This window comes from Malania oleifera, chromosome 1 (assembly GCF_029873635.1).
Source record: "Malania oleifera isolate guangnan ecotype guangnan chromosome 1, ASM2987363v1, whole genome shotgun sequence".
Taxonomy (NCBI): Eukaryota; Viridiplantae; Streptophyta; class Magnoliopsida; order Santalales; family Ximeniaceae; genus Malania; species Malania oleifera.
In genome coordinates this window covers 81,235,828-81,253,737 of record NC_080417.1, presented here as the reverse complement: position 1 = coordinate 81,253,737, position 17,910 = coordinate 81,235,828, and the positions used below count along the sequence as shown (strand labels likewise).

The 17,910-nt window shown below is 36.7% G+C and overlaps 1 protein-coding gene across 2 annotated transcripts in view; it reads left to right on the top strand.

The window, feature by feature from the left end:
* LOC131145049 (protein SWEETIE) overlaps positions 1-17,910 on the top strand; it is a 146,930-nt gene that overhangs the window by 4,276 nt on the left and 124,744 nt on the right. For both annotated transcript variants that reach the window (XM_058094101.1, XM_058094092.1), the window contains exons 3-6: positions 4,095-4,201; positions 4,793-5,029; positions 5,110-5,199; positions 5,286-5,373. In XM_058094101.1, the coding sequence (XP_057950084.1) occupies positions 4,095-4,201; positions 4,793-5,029; positions 5,110-5,199; positions 5,286-5,373 (522 nt within the window). The remainder of the gene's footprint in view (positions 1-4,094; positions 4,202-4,792; positions 5,030-5,109; positions 5,200-5,285; positions 5,374-17,910) is intronic.

Sequence of the window (17,910 nt, the reverse complement as noted above, 5' to 3'; positions counted from 1 at the left end):
ATGATTACGTGATTAATATTATAATTTGGATATCTATATGCATAAAGTAATTATGGATAGTTTGGTTCGAGTATTTATGTAATTTCTTAATTTTTTATGAATGTAATCAATTTGATTCAATTGTCCAAATCAATTAATATGCATGCATGTACATAATTACATAATTAGTTCGGTTTCAACATATTCGTAATTATGTAGGTACGTAATTATAGTATTGGCTACACCAATTATTTCAAATTAAGCTACATAATTACGTAATTAATACTATTATTCTAAAATCTATGTACATGATTTTATAATTATGTAAAGTTTGGTTTAAATGCATACATAATTACACAATTATATATGTACATAATTGGATTGGTTTAGTTATTCAAGCAAATTAATATGCATGCATGTATGTAATTGCATAATTGGTTTGGCTTAGATATGTTAGTAATTATGTTGACATGTAATTATAGGGTTGACTACACCTGTTATTTGAAATTAAACTACATAATTATGTAATTAGCACTATTATTTGAACACCTATGTATATAATTTTGTAATTATGGACTTGCAATTGGTTGGTTTGATTATTCAAACCAATTAATATGCATGCATGTGTATACTTACATAATTGATTCATTTTAGATATGTCTGTAATTATAGAGATATGTAATCAAAGTATTGGCTGCACCTATCATTTGAAATTAAACTACATAATTATGTAATTAATTAATAAGATTATTCGAAAATCTATGTACATGATTTTGTAATTTTGGACAATGCAATTCAAATATGTATGTAATTACCCAATTATAAATTTACATGATTGGTTTGGTTCGGCTATTCCAAACCAATTAACATATGTGCATGTACATCATAAATGGGTAAATGGGTCATTAATGACCCAACCCATTTTGACTTGACCCATCTTGACCCTATCCATTTTGACACAACCCACCTTGACCCGTACCCATCCATTTAACATGTCTAGTTTGGAGGATGTTTCTATCTTCCGGGGGGGATTGAGTATGGAATTGGTTGTGACTAGTCAATGCAGGGATGGGTTATTACCTACTCCACTCGAGGAGATTAGTGGGTGGGATGTTGGTGCTTAAAAAATTTAGGGGACATGGGACTGGCGGAAATGAAGTTTGATTGGAAAGGGCTAAAAGAAAAGGGACTAAAAATTAGCGGGAACTAGCTAGATTATAGAACTCTATGAATTGCGAATGGAAGGACTTAAGGTGTGGTTTTCTCAATTAGGGTTGTTAGTTTTTGTTTTATTTTTATTTCCTTTTTGATTCTCTCTCTCTCTCTCTCTCGTTTTTTCTGCAATAAGAATTTCTTGTCCTTTTCTTTTTCTAAGGTGGAGGACTTTAGATTTGTTAGTCTTGTCTCTACTGTGTATTAGATTATCACTAGAGTCTTAGCTAATAGGTTGAGTGTGGTGCTCAATGATTCTATTTCTAGAGCCTAGAGCCCAAAATGCTTTTTTGGGGGGGGGGGGGGGGGCAAATAGTGTGTGGTATCCTGATGGCTAATGAGGTGGTGGAGTACATCTGTAGGAGTAAGAAGAGGGGGGGAGGGGGTTTGTTTTTAAAGTAGATTTCAAGGAAGCTTATGACAAAGTGGGTTGGAGTTTCCTGGATAAGGTCTTTGTGAAAAAGGGTTTTGGGGAGCGATGGCATAGGTGGATTAGGGACTGCCAGTCTAATGTGTGGTTTTCAATTATTGTTAAGGGTGAGCCTAAATCTTGGTTTATTGCTTTGAGAGGCATTAGACAAGAAGACTCGTTACCCCCATTTTTGTTCGTACTTGTAGCTGATGTCTTAAGTAGGATGGTGGATAGGGCGTTTGATAGAGGTTTGGTTAAAGGATTAGGTGTGGGGAGTGAGGGGGTGGTAGTCTTTCATCTTCAATTTCCTGATGATACCATTTTCTTTCTTGACAACCATAATCTTTTGTTTAGAAGAATTTTGGGTATTCTTAATGTTTTTGAGAGTGTTTCTGAGCTTAAGATTAATATGGGGAAAAGTGGTTTAGTAGCCCAAAATGTACTTGATGAGAGGATTAGAGTTTGGGCAACAAACGTGGGGTGTGGTTTATTGGAATGGCCCCTAACTCATTAGGGGTTCCACTGGGTGGGAATCCTAGAGGGGCAGATTTTTGGAATCCAATAGTGGAGAGAATTATGAAGAGATGAGACAATTGGAAACGAACCTGTTCCTCTTTTGGTAGTAGAATTATGCTTATCTTGGTCTGGCTCTCTCTAGCACCCCTTTGTATTTTTTATCTGTTTTTATATTTCCAATGGGAGTCACGAGCAAGCTTAAAAGAATTATGAGGGATTTTTTGTGGCCTGGTATGGGGGGTTGTGTAAGTTAAGGTGTTGTCCCAAGAGGGGGTGGGGGTGAATTGGGTGATTAAAAATTTAAGCTAACACTGAAATAATTTTTGCCAAAATTTAGACAAGTGTTCTAAGTATGCAAAGACTATCGATAATCACAATAAATATGTATGAATGCAAATGTGCTGAAATTAAAGAGTTAAGGGAAGAGAAAACAAAATCGAATTTTTACAAGGTTCGGCAATACTTGCGTACGTCCTTACCTTAAGAAAACCACTTGAGGACGATAGGTGGAGATGCGTCACTCCTTCACTAGGAAAAGATGCTTTTACAATCCCTCCTTCACTAGGCAAAGATGCCTTTACAATCCCTTAAGCGAAATACCCCTTTCGATTGGCACGATTCACTCCCGAACCGTCAATGTGAATGTGGAATCAAGATAAATTGGTTTACAATAAATGCTCCTAAAATTGAGCTGATAAGTAGTGAAAAATGGCACGCTAATGCACTCCCAAATGAATAAGAATGAAGCTCAAAGGAGTAACTAAAAGTTCTCTAAGATTTAGAGAGCAAAAGTGAAAATGAGCACTTGAATGATGGACTGAAAATGGAAAGTGCTTGAAAATGATTTTCACTAAAGATCAAATGCTTAGCTTCCTTGCTAAATGATACCAATAATAATACCCATACATAGAACAAGTTTTGAAGCCAAGTTTATAAGCAAAATTGAGTTCTAGCTGTTTTATGGCTGTTGGATGAGTTTAACAATTTAATATTTTGAAAAACTAGCCGTTTATAGCCATTGGGTTAATAATTCCCATAGGTTCGGTCGACCGATCTGGAGTTCAGTTGCCCGAACTGCTTGGAGTAGGACCAATGCACGACCAGTAGCAACTCGGCTGACTGAGTCCCTTGCTTCAAGCACCCGAACTGCTTGGAGCAGCAAAACGCTTAGTTTTTCATTCCAGAATTGATTTTAATACTTTGAAATAATTTTTGCACTTGTATAAAATGATTTTTCATGAAATTTAGAGTGCCTAGAGTCCAACTAAGGTCACATATGAGCTTCATCACATTATCAAGGGTAGTGTACTCACTTAGGTTCTATTTGCAATATGCATTAAAAAAAATTCTCCTAGTCTTCAAGCTTGATTTTTATAAGCTCCATTATTATAGCCAATTAAAATCATCTTGTAGGCTCCATGGCTTCCAATTTGCATCTGTTATTGTGCTTAAAACCTTAATTCCTATGAATGCACTTAATAGCACAATTAGATGCCTTAGTCTGTCATTATCAAAACGGGATGAAACCTTGATAGGCCAGCAGGTTGTGGGACCATTTAGTAAACTAGGCAAAGGTTAGTGAGTCTAAAAAGAGGGGGGTGGGGGTTGGGTCTTGGTAATTTGGTGTCTAAAGACACACCGCTCTTTTAGCTAAATGGTTGTGGCACTTTCCCTTGGAAAATAATTCCCTATGGCATAGAGTTATTTGTAGTAAGTTTGGGTTTGATGAGATTGGGTGGGATGCCATTGCTAGCTTGAGATGTTCTTTGGGGAATCCGTGGAGGTTTATTTCCCATATTTACTCTATTTTTACCGTTGGGTTATGATACTAGCTATTGATGGTATAAGTGTAACTAATAGAATTTTTTAATGGTGTTTGGACTAGGACAAATTGTATTCAGGATCCTTCCATTGCTTTTGAGTGTGTTTTGTCTAAAATATTTTCCATTCTTCAATTATGGAAATAATTTTACAGGTGCTGCACAATGCTTGGGAGAATTATATCACCTTTTTGGGAGAAGGATTACTTCTGGTTTACTGGAAACAACTATGATTGCAACAAAACTTATGAAGTTCCATGAGGTAGTTTCATAGAACTTGAAATCTTCTTTTATTTGTCTATGTTCGTACCGCACACATGATGATCTTTTCCGTTGTCAGTCGTACGGAAGAACTAAATGATAACGTATATTTTATGTGCAGTATAATCATTTTTGCAAAAAATTCGTGGAATTTATTGGTTCAAATTCAAGGGCAATAATAATTATCTGAAAGAGTTGAAAAAGTTTAATGAATGACCTATGTTTAAATATGTCATCTGGACCATAGTATCATAATTGATATCTGCCTTGATCGACTCTTTATCTATGGACCAAGTATGATTTCTTCCCCCTGGCATCAATGAAAGACTGCAGTTGCTTTTGTAGTGCAGTGATTGGTTAAAACGCCTCATGCTTGCTCTTTCCTTTGGAAAATTCTAATGAGCTGTGTTCATGTTGGCTGAGGGTGGAAATTAAGGATTTGGATTTTTGTATTCTGTGCTTCATATTGCTGAAAGTTATTTTTTAAAACTGATCATCAATAATGTGATGTCTTTTTTTTCCCCTCATTTTCCTTGCTTTTCATTTTGTTTGCTTTTTAACCTTTTTGGCATTTGACGACTAATGACTCTAGGAATTTGTAAGGCAAGAAGCTCTGCATATGCTTCAGAATGCTTTAGAAGGTTCCGGTGGCAGAGCTGCTTTTGCAGCATATAGTGAGGCATTCCGTCTTATCATGCGGTTTGGTGTTGGGGATAAATCATTTGTTGTTAGAATAGCTGCTGCAAGGTGTCTGAAGGCATTTTCTAATATCGGAGGTCCAGGTTTAGGAGTTGGAGAGCTAGACAATTCATCGTCTTGCTGTGTCAAGGTAGGTTGCTTCTTTATTCTTTCATGCGTAATGCTTATGGTAAATTATTCATTTATTCTAATAAATTCTTAATTTACTAGGCTCTTGAGGATCCTGTTTCTTCTGTTCGGGATGCCTTTGCTGAATCTTTGGGTGCCCTGATTGCTCTGGGAATGAATCCTGATGCGCAAGTTTGTACCTCTTAATTTTCTGTGGTAATGTTTTTTCCTGTTTTCCCTTTTGGTGCAGTCTTTTGATTCTAGTATTTCTTAACTAGGTGCAACCAATGGGAAAAGGTCATTTTAATGCTGCAAAGAAACTTGAAGGTGGTTTGCAGAGGCATTTAGCACAGCCTTTTGTGAAAGGTATGCATTTGCCACATCCTGAGGGGCTAGGCTAGTCATATTGCTTTTATGCTATTTTTTAAAAATTAGATTAGCTGGTTCAAACCTTTAACTTTGGCCATAGTGGTGGAGCCAATCTTAAGCAGGTGCTTTTTAATTGATGAACCGGTCTACTTCATGTCCCTTTTCCCCTTAAAACATGGGAGTGGCTTTAGATACCATCTTGTCTAACAGGGGTTGTCAAGCAATCTATCCAAGAATGAGGCTTGGAATTCAAGTCGTCAGAAGCTTTCCTTGGGAAAGGGCTTTGGGAATTGATAAGCAAGCAAGATCAACTTTGGAGAAAGATCATAGCTTCAAAATATTGTCTTGACTACAATGGTTGGACCGTTGGACTTCTTTAGAAGCTTGAGAACCCGTGTGGGAGTTTGGAAATACATTTGGAAAGGCTGGGAAGATTCTTTTTCATTTATATTGGGAAATGGGGAAAGTATTTTCTCTTGGCATGACATATGGTGTGGTCACTCTCTTAGCACAAGGTTTTTCCCACTATTTTTAGCTTGGCCCGCCATAAAGATGCATTTATATGCAGCCACCTTCAGCAAATTGCATGGACATCCCTCTTGTAAAGAATGTGCATGATAGGGAGATTGAAATTTGACAGCTTCATTGATTTCTTTGGCAGCTTGTAAAAAGTTTGTTTCAGAAACATCTCTAATGAACAAAACTGGATCATGGATTATGGTGACTGCTTGACAGTGAGCTCTACTACAGGAAACTCGTAGCTCGGCAGTAACCAGCAGAGATTTTCCCGTTGGAGCTAAGTTGAAAAACCCCTGCACAACGGAGGCTTTTTACCTTCATGGAAGGTAATTCCTTAGAAAAAATCCTCATGATTAGCACCCTGCAGACAGGGGACTGCCCCTGGTAAACAGGTGCTATTTGTGCAAGACAGAGATAATCGACCAATCAACCATATTCTTTTCCATTGCTATTGGACCAGACATCTCTGAGGTTTGGCCTTTGCACTGTTGAGGTAACAGTGGGCCACTCTCAGTGGAGAAAGAAATCTAGGTCTGGAAAGGCTCCAAGCAAAGAAAGAAAGACTCTGCTTTGACTTTTTTTCCCCATACTATTTTTATGTTGTATGGAGGGAAAGAAATAGAAGAGCCTCCAAAGGATAAGCTGTTTTGCTGAATACCTAGGAAACCCTGACACTTCTGGAAGTCCTGAAGTGTTGGCATGTTGGATACCAACACCTGCCGGACACTCCCTGACATGTGTTGGAAATCTATTAATTTATTTTTTTTCCTAGGACATGGCTGAGACACTTGTTGACACAGTCTGGCACCATGAGGATACTTTTGGAAACTTCTTGCACTGAAACACTGCGCTTCGTTGCCTCCTTTAATTCTATTAACAAAATCCAAAAAAAAAAAAGTGGAGAAGATGAGAGATGGAGACAATAGTTTTTTGACGTTGGAGTGGTTGGACTTTGGAGCTCCTGTGCCATTGCACCAGCCCTATAGAGCGCTGTTAAACCTCCCAGCCCCCAGAATTTCCCCTCTTGTAGCCATTGACAGTTTTTGTTCTTTGTTAATATGTTTTTTTCCCCTCCATTTCTTGATGAGCCATGCCGATTGCCCACCATCAACCATTGCCCTTGAGTTTTGTTGTTGTTGCTGTTGTTGTCAGACCAATACTCTATAATATGAATGTAGTTGACAACTAGGTAAGTGTAGCTTATAAAATGTGTAGTTGATAATTTTGCCTAATGGTGCTTATATTTCATTTTTAAATTAAAATTACCACAATAATTGTCATCCAAAAGGAAAAACATATCTAAATATATATTTTTATATTAATTAAAACATCCCTGCTGTGTTGTATCCTCATTTTTTCAAAATTCTGTATTGCTGTGTCATATCCATGTCTCATGTCAGTATTGATGAATACAATCAAAGACAAATGGACTAGGACTAATCCCTCATAATCCCTCTTATCATCCCCTCTTTAGCTTATGGGCTACCCCTCTTAGAATCCTAAAAAGAGATAAAAAAAAAATAATGGTATACAGGCTGCTCTAAATAAGAATAATTCTACCCCCCAAGAGTTGGTCCTGATGTTTCTCTTTCTCTTTGCCTTGTGGACTCCTTTCTCCTCTTGATGCGCTCAATGCCATGGCAGCTTTTGTGGTAGCTGATCCTCCTTTGATTGGCAATTAGACAAGATCGGTGGGTTTGCATTCATGGTCGAGAACAATATCTCTTATACTAGGTGGGTTAGGTTTTCCAGAGAGGCTGTGCTTTGGTTCGCTGATGCATATCGACTTTTGGTTGCATGCAAAGGGGGCATCAATCAGTTCGATTGGGTATCACGAAGCTTTGGATGTTGGTTAAATGGATGAAGGTAGGAAATTTATGGAGCTAGGGTTGGGATGGAAAGGGAAGAATTTTTCGGTCTTTATTCCTTAGGGTGGAAAAGGCGAAGGTTGGTGAAGCTTTATGAGTGCTTTTTTGCAAGATGATGTCCCTTCCTCACAAAAATCTTGTCCAAGAAATTCCAACTAACTATGTCGTAATATTTCTAAAAAAATCCAGTTTAAACATGAGCCCCTTCTTTTTTCTCCTCCAAATACTCTCTATTACCTCATTAGCAATCAAAATGGTAGCCACAATCTATCTACCCCAGTACCCCCCACGAATGCACTATGAGCCTTAGAAATCATTTTTCCCCCCTTGATAGCAAAATAAGATATCATTAATAGAAAGAGAATTTACAAGAGGAAGAATGAGAAATCTTCCAAGGAAAACTGAGACTCTCCAAGACTTCAAAAAAAAAAAAAAAAAAAAAAGGCCTAAGAAAAAAATCATCCAATTAACGTGTTCCTCCAATCTCCTTGTAGCTCCTGAAAATTTGCCTCTTTGAAAAATCCATACTTGACCCCAGTGTTTTGAAAGGCGTTTTTGAGGCTCGCCTTGGTGCGTTTTGGGACAAAAACGCCTCAAGGCATATGTGTAAAGGCGTAAATCCAACAAAGCGTTCGCCTCAGCCAAAAAACAACGCTTTTTTATGCCTCATAAGTAAGGCATGAAAAGTAAGGTGTAGTCCCAAGAAGAGGGGGGGGGTGAATTGGGTTTTAAAAGTTTCTTTTAACTCCTTTTATAGATTCTCAACTTATTGTAAGTTTAGTACTCAAACAAGGATGATTTGAATTACAATATCGCTAGAAATCAATATTCACTTTTAAAACTTTAAGAATGAGTAAATCAACTTGATCTTGCAGTAATGTCAATTAACACCCAACCAATAAAGTGATTTAATCAACACAAACCAATGATTCACAATGTAATGCTTTCAGATTTTGAATAATTCAATCCTCTCAACGAGATAACCAAAACAAGATTCGCACTAAAGAATGATTTCAGCAAAGCTTTCGAGATTCAGTGATTGAATAACTCAAAGTAGAGTTTGATAAAAGCCCTGTTTTAATGAAGTACAATTGAAAATTCCAACACTCTTCCAAAACTTAGATTTTAAATAAACTTTCAATTAATGAGTCTTGGGTGTTAATCAATCAACGTACGCCCTTATGGTTTCCGCAAAAAGTATTGATCAACCAACATACTCCCATTTGGTTTCCGCAATCCTAAAGTCAAATTAATTTTTGGTTTATTTAATATCCAATCCACACAATTTATAGATTTGAAATTAACAACCACGCAGTTATATATGTGCAGAAAATTAAAGAGGGTTTAGGGAAAGAGAGTGAGACCGAGTTTTTTACGAAGTTCGGTTTATACCCAGCCTACGTCCTCGCCTTAGGCAAGACCACCTAAGGATTCCACTATAGCATTCCTTTACGGGCAGAACAAACCATTACAATTTCTTCTTTAGGGTGGAGCCCCCTCTCCAAGTGATACCCCACGCTCTGTTACAACGATTCAACCAACCTTGAACCGTAAAAAATTACAAGAGAAACAAGAAACAATTTGGTGTACAATGACACTCTCAAAAGAGTAGATTAATACAATTGAAATCTATATGCTTCAATCAAAATCACAATATAGAAAGATGAAACTCAAGTATATATATCACCGGGGTTCTTTCTTAGGTTGAATAACTCAGTAAAAATGCAAAGACCCTTGAGCTTTTCTCAACAAAATCGCAGTAAGTAATTCAGCAAGAGTATAGGCAAGGTAGCTTTGAAGAGTGGAAAGAATTTGATTGATTTGCTGCTTGTAGGTTATTGGTGTATTTGACCCTTGGGTTTAATCATGTATTTATAGAGTTTAAAGAGTATTTTTCGTGTTGCCCAAGTTGGTTGGAGTATTCCCCTAGTTTAACAAAGTTTGGTGGCCAAGAAATCACTTTTGGAAAGTTTCCTAACTGTTAAAATTTGAATTTCGAAGGTTCAGGTGCCTGAACTCAAATGGTAAGTCGCTTGGACTTTAAATTTCAGCATATTTTTGATGGTAGTATAGGGTCAGGCGCCTGAAGTGGTTCTGTCTGCTGTTCAGTCATCTGAACAGACAAGATCAGCCGCCTGACAGCTTTGACCACCCTTCAGTATTTTGGTCATAACTTTTTCTACACAACTCCAAATTTGACGTTCTTGGTATCAACAAAAAGTTAAGAGAAAATCTCACAACTTTCATGTTGAATATGTTATAAGATAAGGAGTGGTTGATAGAGAAAAGTGCTCATCAATGCGGATATAGAAAAAATAACAGAATTTGGAAAATCATGCTTTGGTGCTTTTCATTCCAAAAATAATTTTAACCATTTTGAAATAACTTTTGACCTTATAAAAATATTCTCCAAGTATTTTAAAAGGTATCTAGGTCAAAGTAATTAACCTAAGAGTTTCATGAATCCATATTGAAATTGCTTGAAGTACTTACATAAAGATTTCTTAAGACTTTGACATTCTAAGCACTTAAGTCTTCATGCTTTTCCATCTCTTGAGTCTATCTTGACTTCCAACTTCAATTCACTTTAATGCTTCATCAAATCATCTATGAATCCATGCTTTAATAGTATAAGCTTTATGAGATCTTCTTTTTTTGGAGTATGAGCTTTCAATAATCCTTGTGTGCACTTGACCTTGTATTCACATACTTGAGTCCTGAAATATCATCACTTAACTAAATATGTTAAGTTCATTTGATTTGTTATCATCAAAACAAGATTTTAAGCTTTGTAAGGCCAATAAGGTGTATGCCTTTCGGTCTCCGGCGAAGCTTCTTCTCCACTGTTTTGTTGTTGAAGCCTGACGAAGCCTTCGCTCTCTCTTCGATGCCTGTACGAAGCTCAATGGAGCTTCTGCTCTCGCTTGAAGCCTTTGCTCTCTCTTTCGAAGACTCGAAGAAGCTCGGCGAAACCTCTGCTCTCTCTTTTTGAAGCCTAGACAAAGCTTGACGAAGCCGACGAAGCTCGGCGAACCCTTTGCTCTCTCTTTCGAAGCCTAGACGAAGCTCGATGAAGCCGACGAAGCTCGGCTACTCCCTCGACGAAGCTCGACAAAGCCTTTGCCTCTCTCTCTCTCTCTCTCAGCCTCTGCTCTCTCTCTCTCTCTCTCTCTCTCAGCATCTTCTCTCTCTCTTTTGAAGTCTCTATCTGACGTTTTTGAGTTTTTATTGTCTCTCAGGTTTTTGTTTCATATTTTAATTGTTTAAATTAAATTTGCACCTGCTGAAATGTTTGAAGCTAATTCAAGGGGCCAAAAAAAAAAGATTTTTCTTGAAAATACATATTTTCTCCATTATTCTAACATTTTTCTCATTTTAATATTATATATATAATTTTTTATTTATTAATTATTTTAAAATATACAGTCCCAAAAGGCTTACACCTCGCCTTGCGGAGGGTAAAATGCCTCGCCTTATGCCTTTGCCTTTTAAAACACCGCTTGACACACCACAAAACAACAACAACAACAACAACAACAACAAAACCAAGCCTTAGTCCCATTAGGTGGGGTTGGCTATATGAATCATTTTTCGCTAATTTATGCGATCATGGACCATTTCTTTTGATAGATTTAAGGATATTTAATCCATACTGTCTCCTCCCAAGTTATTTTAAGTCTACCCTTATTCCTTCTACTGCCCCCACAATAACTAAGTCACCCTCACAAGTGCACTATGTGGTCTACGTTGCAAGTGTCCATACCATATGAGTCATCCCTCCCTTATCTTATCTTTTATAGGAGCTACACCTAACTTACGACGAATACGTTCATTCCTTAATTTATCTTTCAATGTTATACCACTCATCCATCTATGTATTCTCATCTCGACAACTTTTACTTTTTGGATATTATGTTTCTTCATTGCCCAACATTCCGATCCATATAGCAGAGCTGGTCTTATAGCTGTTCTATAAAACTTCCCTTTCAATTTTAAGGGTATTCCACGATCACAGAGCACACTTGAAGAACTTCTCCATTTTACCCAACTTACTTTAACTCTATGCATTACATCATCTTCAATTTCTCCTTCAGCTTGCATAATAGATTCAAGATATCGAAATCTACAAGTGCTATTTATTTCTTCATCATCAAGTTTAACTTTGTCTCCAATATTCCTCCTATCATTACTAAAATTACATTTCATATATTTTGTCTTATTTCTACTTATCCTAAAGGCTCTAGATTCCAAAACTTCTCTCCATAATTCTAACTCAACCTCTACTCCATCCCTAGTTTCGTCAATTAATATAATATCATCTGCAAATGACATACACCATGGAACCTTCTTTTGAATGCTCTTAGTCAATTGGTCCATCACTAAAGCAAAAAGATAAGGACTCAAAGAAGATCCTTGATGTACACCTATGGTGATTGGAAATTCTCTAGTTTCTCCATCTATAGTCCTTACACTAGTCATTACTCCATCGTACATATCCTTAATGACATCGGTATACCTACTACATACACTCTTTTTTTTTCTAGAACCCACCATAGGACTTCCCTAGGTACCCTATCATATGCTCTCTTAAGGTCAATAAATATCATATGCAAGTCCCTTTTCTTTTCCCTAAACTTTTCCATTAATTTTCTTAAAAGATAAATAGCTTCTGTGGTAGATCTCCCAAGCATAAAGCCAAATTGATTTTCTGAGACCTTCATTTCGAACCTTAATCTTTGTTCAACTACCATTTCCCATTGTTTCATTGTATGACTCATGAGTTTAATTCCACGATAGTTATTACAATTTTGAATATCTCCTTTATTTTTGTATATAGGTATTAAAGTGCTTTTCCTCCATTCATCTGACATTTTCTTAGTTTTTACAATTATATTAAATAAATTACCGACAACATGTGGTGAGATAAACACTTGATGATAACACCCATTATAGGGAATACAATAATTTTTTATTTAAACACGGGCAACAAGGTTAAAACCCAGGACCTCCTGGCTTCTGGTAACCAACTCTAACACCATATTAGATTACCGCTTTGCCTAAAAACTTAAGATTTTATATGAAATGGTAATCTAATAGTATTAAAGCCTTAACATGTTTTTTTTTTTATTATATAAATTCTTACTCACTATCCCCTTGGCTAAACCTAGAATCATTTCCCTTGGTAGGGTCCTCCTTTTTCGCATAAAGCATTATAGGAAAGAATGGGTTGTGATATGAACCAACAAGCTTTGATTGCACAGGATGATCTGCACATGCCAAGCGGACCTGTCACAATGATTATAAGCGTTCCATTGCATATTTTAGTGTAAAGCTCAATGGGGTAGCATTGAACTACTCCACGTATGATAAAGAACTGTATGCCTTGGTGAGGACATTGGAGACGTGGCAACACTACTTGTGGCCTAAAGAATTCGTGATCCACTCTGATCATGAATCATTAAAGCATTTGAAGGGGCATGGTAAGCTAAATCGTCGCCACGCCAAATGGGTAGAGTTCATCGAAACCTTCCCATATGTCATTCAGTACAAGTAGGGGAAAGAGAATGTCGTGGCTGATGCGCTTTCTCGCAGGTATACCTTAATAACTACACTTAGCACTAAGCTATTGGGTTTCGAGTACATAAAGGATTTATATGCTAAAGATTCTGATTTTGCTTATGTGTACGAGGCATGTGATAAAGTTGTGTTTCGTAAATTCTATAGGAATGATGGATATTTGTTTAGGGAGAATAGACTTTGTGTGCCTAACTGTTTCTTAAGAGAATTGCTTGTGCGAGAGTGACAGAGTGGAGGTTTGATGGGACATTTTGGGGTATAAAAGACTTTAGATATTCTGCGTGAACACTTCTTTTGGCCACATATGCGTAGAGATGTAGAGAGAGTGTGTTCTAGATGCATTTCATGTAAACAAGCTAAGTCTAAGGTCTTACCTCATGGCCTTTATACTCCTTTGTTTGTACCTAGTGAACCTTGGGTAGACATTTCAAAGGATTTCATATTAGGTTTGCCTAGATCCAAAAGGGGTATGGACTCTATATTTGTGGTGGTTGATAGATTTTCTAAAATGGCACATTTTATTCCTTGCCATAAAACTTATGATGCCACAAATATAGCCAATTTATTTTTTAGGGACATTGTGCGATTGCATGGCATTCCTAGGACATCTGTGAGTGATAGGGATGTTAAATTCTTTAGCTACTTTTGGAAGGTTTTGTGGGGAAAGTTAGGAACTAAGCTATTGTTTTCTACTACTAGTCATCCTCAAACCGATGGTCAAACTGAAGTAGTTAATCGGACTTTAGCTACCTTATTGCGTGCGGTCATTCAAGGGAATTTAAAATCATGGGAAGAATGCATACCACTTGTTGAGTTTGCTTATAATAGAACTGTGCATGCTTCTACTAATTTTTCTCCATTTGAAATTATTTATGGTTTTAATCCTTGACTCCATTGGATTTGATGCTGCTACCTGTGAATGAGATAGCTAGCTTGGACGGACGACACAAGGCTGACTTGGTGAAGAGGATCCATGAACAAGCATGGCAGCACATCGAAAAGAAGAACCGACAATATTCATCTCAAGCTAATAAGGGGTGCAAGTTCGTTACTTTTGAACTGGGAGATTGGGTATGGGTGCATATGAGAAAAGAGAGGTTTCCTACTAAAAGGAAGACAAAGCTACACCCGAGGGGTGATGGACCTTTTCAAGTGCTAGAAAAGATCAACGACAATGCATACAAGTTGGATCTACCGGGTGAGTATAAGGTTAATGCAACTTTCAACGTTTCTAATTTATCCCCTTTTGATGTAGGTGATGATTTGAGGATGAATCCTTTTGAGGAGAGGGGGAATGATATGAACCAACAAGCTCCGATTGCACAGGATGATCTGCACATGCCAAGCGGAACCATCACAAGAGCTAGAGCCAAGAAGGTCAAGGAGGCTACGCAAGGACTAATTGAGAAGTTGCTTGAGCAAGAGTCAATGAGGGCCATGGACACTAAAGAAAGGACTTTCTTGAAGAGCAAAAGATGGTAAATTGTCTAAAGACGTGTGAAGCTGAAACCTTAGGCCAATAACGGCTGTTTGGGGAATTTTTATGGGCTAAATAGTGGGCCAATTGTGTCAATTAAGCATGGCATGTGACTTGCACATGTTTCATTAAATGACATGGCACATGACATGTGATTTGTACATGTTTCATTAAATGACATGACATGCTTAAGGTTATGTGGGGCTATTTTATTGGCCAGATTGATGTCATAGCCTATTTTTATTGGCCAAACTGTTGTCATGGGTTTCTTTTATGTTCTATAAGTAGCCAACTCTCCATTGTATTAGAAAGGAATATTTTTTTGGCCGAATACAATTTCGAGTGAGGTTTATTTCTCTTCAAGTTCTTCATTGAACTTTCACTAAACTTATCAAAGGTGCTACCTTTTTGGCGTTCATCCATTAATTTGATATTCTTGGTTTGTGCTTCACGTCAAGCAATAGGTCAAGGATCCACTACCATGTCGAATCATATTTTGGGTTTGGGGTTTTGATAAATCTGATTTGGGGTCTTCGGACGTTCATTCTTGGGGTTCCGCATCATTTGGTTTCAGAGCCTCCTTGACCTTCTTGGCTCTAGCTCTTGTGATGGGTCCGCTTGGCATGTGTAGATCATCCTATGCAAGCGGAGCTTGTTGGTTCATATTAGGTTGAAAAGGGAAGAATACCTCAAATTTTGAAGTATCGAATCCTCCAATAGCTTATTTGTCTCTTCATCATTTTCCCTCTTGATAGTAGAAGAAATATCGATTCCAACTCAAGAATAGGGGACAAAAACCCCTTTCAATCGACATGCACATTTGGTCTGAATGGTGCTTAAAAGTATTCTTAACTCCTTGCGTAGTGTTAGAGAACAACTAAGAATCCTCTTACTAGTTTGCTATTGACTTGGCAAAGCAGATTGGATCGGATAATCTGAGGTGGATTTGGCGAATTAGCGAGTGAGCAACTTACAATCAATATCTAATTCAATTAATTAGTGGTTTGGATTGGATGACCTGTGGTGATAAGCTGACCATCCAAGGTAGTTGGCGGATAATCTTTCATTCCTAATCATATATATATATGATTAATAATTGAAGTTATGTTTGAATTTATAGTTTGCTAAATTTTAAATCATTTATTAAATAAAACACAACTATTTTTTAAAGCTACAGTTGTACAATCATAAATTTAAGGCCTGTTTGGTATCGTTGTTGTTTTTTGTATTTTGTTTCTGTTTCTGCATAGTGAAGAAACGGGTTATAAAAATGTGTTTTCTGTTTTTTTGTTTATATTATCAGTTTTTTGTTTCCGTTGTTAGTTTTTTTTGCTATTTGCGAAGAAGCTGAAAACTGGATTTTATGGTTTTAAGTTGTTTTGACAACTTATTGCCAGAAATTTTAATATCCAAAAATAGTACTTTTGGATTGGATCATTCATTTTATACACTTTTGAATAAAAATAAAAATAAAAGATCCTTGAATTTAAATATAATTGAAATAAAAAATATAAATAAATTTCAAAAAATAATAATAAAGCTAATTACAAAATATTTTTACTATCTTTCAATTATCATGTCCAATAAAATTTTAGTTATAGAGTAAATTTTGAAAGTATAACAATTACAATTAAGTAAAATAATTTAATAAATGATTTTATGTAATATTTTTTTATGTGTATTTTTTTTGCAATTTTATTATTTTAAACATATTTTTATAATATTATTTGATTTAAAGATGAAAATGAGCATTTTTTAATTAAAATTTTAATTTATTTATTTTTGTAAATATTAACCAAACGGGTTGTTGGTTTTTGGTTTTAGTTTCTATTTCTAGTTTTTGGTTAACGTTTTTGTAATTTTTGACAGTTATAGAAATCGACCCCTTAAAGAAGCTTCTTTCCACCCCAATAGTTCCTCTACATTAGCTTCAAAATCACCCTTTGATAGCTGCACCAAGCAATCCTCTCCATCCTTTCATGGGCTTTAAAACTGACTTCTTCTTATCACCATTTTTGACATATGTATAGGCATGCTCATCATTGAGAACACTTTATCTTTTTGTCAAGGACAACCGAGTAGAATATGGCATGTTTCCATCGGTACTCTGTCACACCAAATGGATTCTCTATTAGATATTCTCATTGAAAATTGATCATGCATCTTGTTATCACGAATACTTCCTTCTCTTTATTGGACCAAAGAATGTGGTACTACTGCGGGTGTTCTATAACTTCAAGCTTCAAATTTTCCCCACTAATCCAGAGGGGTACCTACTTCACTTTTGGGGCTTGGATCACTCTTATTCAAGCTTGCCTTTCTTGTATACCTATTTATTATCTGTCACTATTCCGTGTTCCAGTGTTTGTGGCTTGTAGGTTAGGAAAGCTGATGAGAGATTTTTTGGTGGTTTGGGATTTTTGGGGATAGTAACTTGATTAGTTGGGATGTTGTGTAAGCCTGAGAGTAAGGGAGGATTGGGCTTTGTCAATTTGGTGTCTAAGAACCTTTATTTAGTGGGGAGGTGGATATGGTAGTTCCCTTTAGAGCACAATCCCTTTGGCGTAAAGTAATTTGTAGCAATATGGGGTTTATTTAAATGGATGAGGTGTGAGAGCTGATGAGTTCCTTGTGGAGGCCCTTGGAAAATTGTACCTAGGATTTCTTATCTTTCCCCTCTCTCCCCATCCCCACATGTGGCTCTATAGAGTATAGGGAGAACTTGGAAGGTTCGTAATTCTTGGAATTTTTGTTTCTCTAGAAATCCAATTGAAATGGATCTGATTCATTACTTGGAGAGGATCATTGTCATGATTTGGAGGAGGAGTCCAGGAAGCAATTGCTGCCGATTAGTCTTCCTGGTGGTTTTTGAAAACTGTCTTTAAGTTTGCCAGGCTTATAACCAGGAATTGTGTGTGAAGGATGTTCTGGGGAATGATGTTGATGCAAGGAAAAACTTACTAGTGTTGGGAAAAGGTCTGATAAGGCTGGAGTTAGCAAGCTGTATTCTTGTTGAATGATGCTGGAGGAAAGTTTTAAAATGATAAAATTGCTTGAAGCTTTAGCAAAGTAATTCTGATTTGGTAACATTGA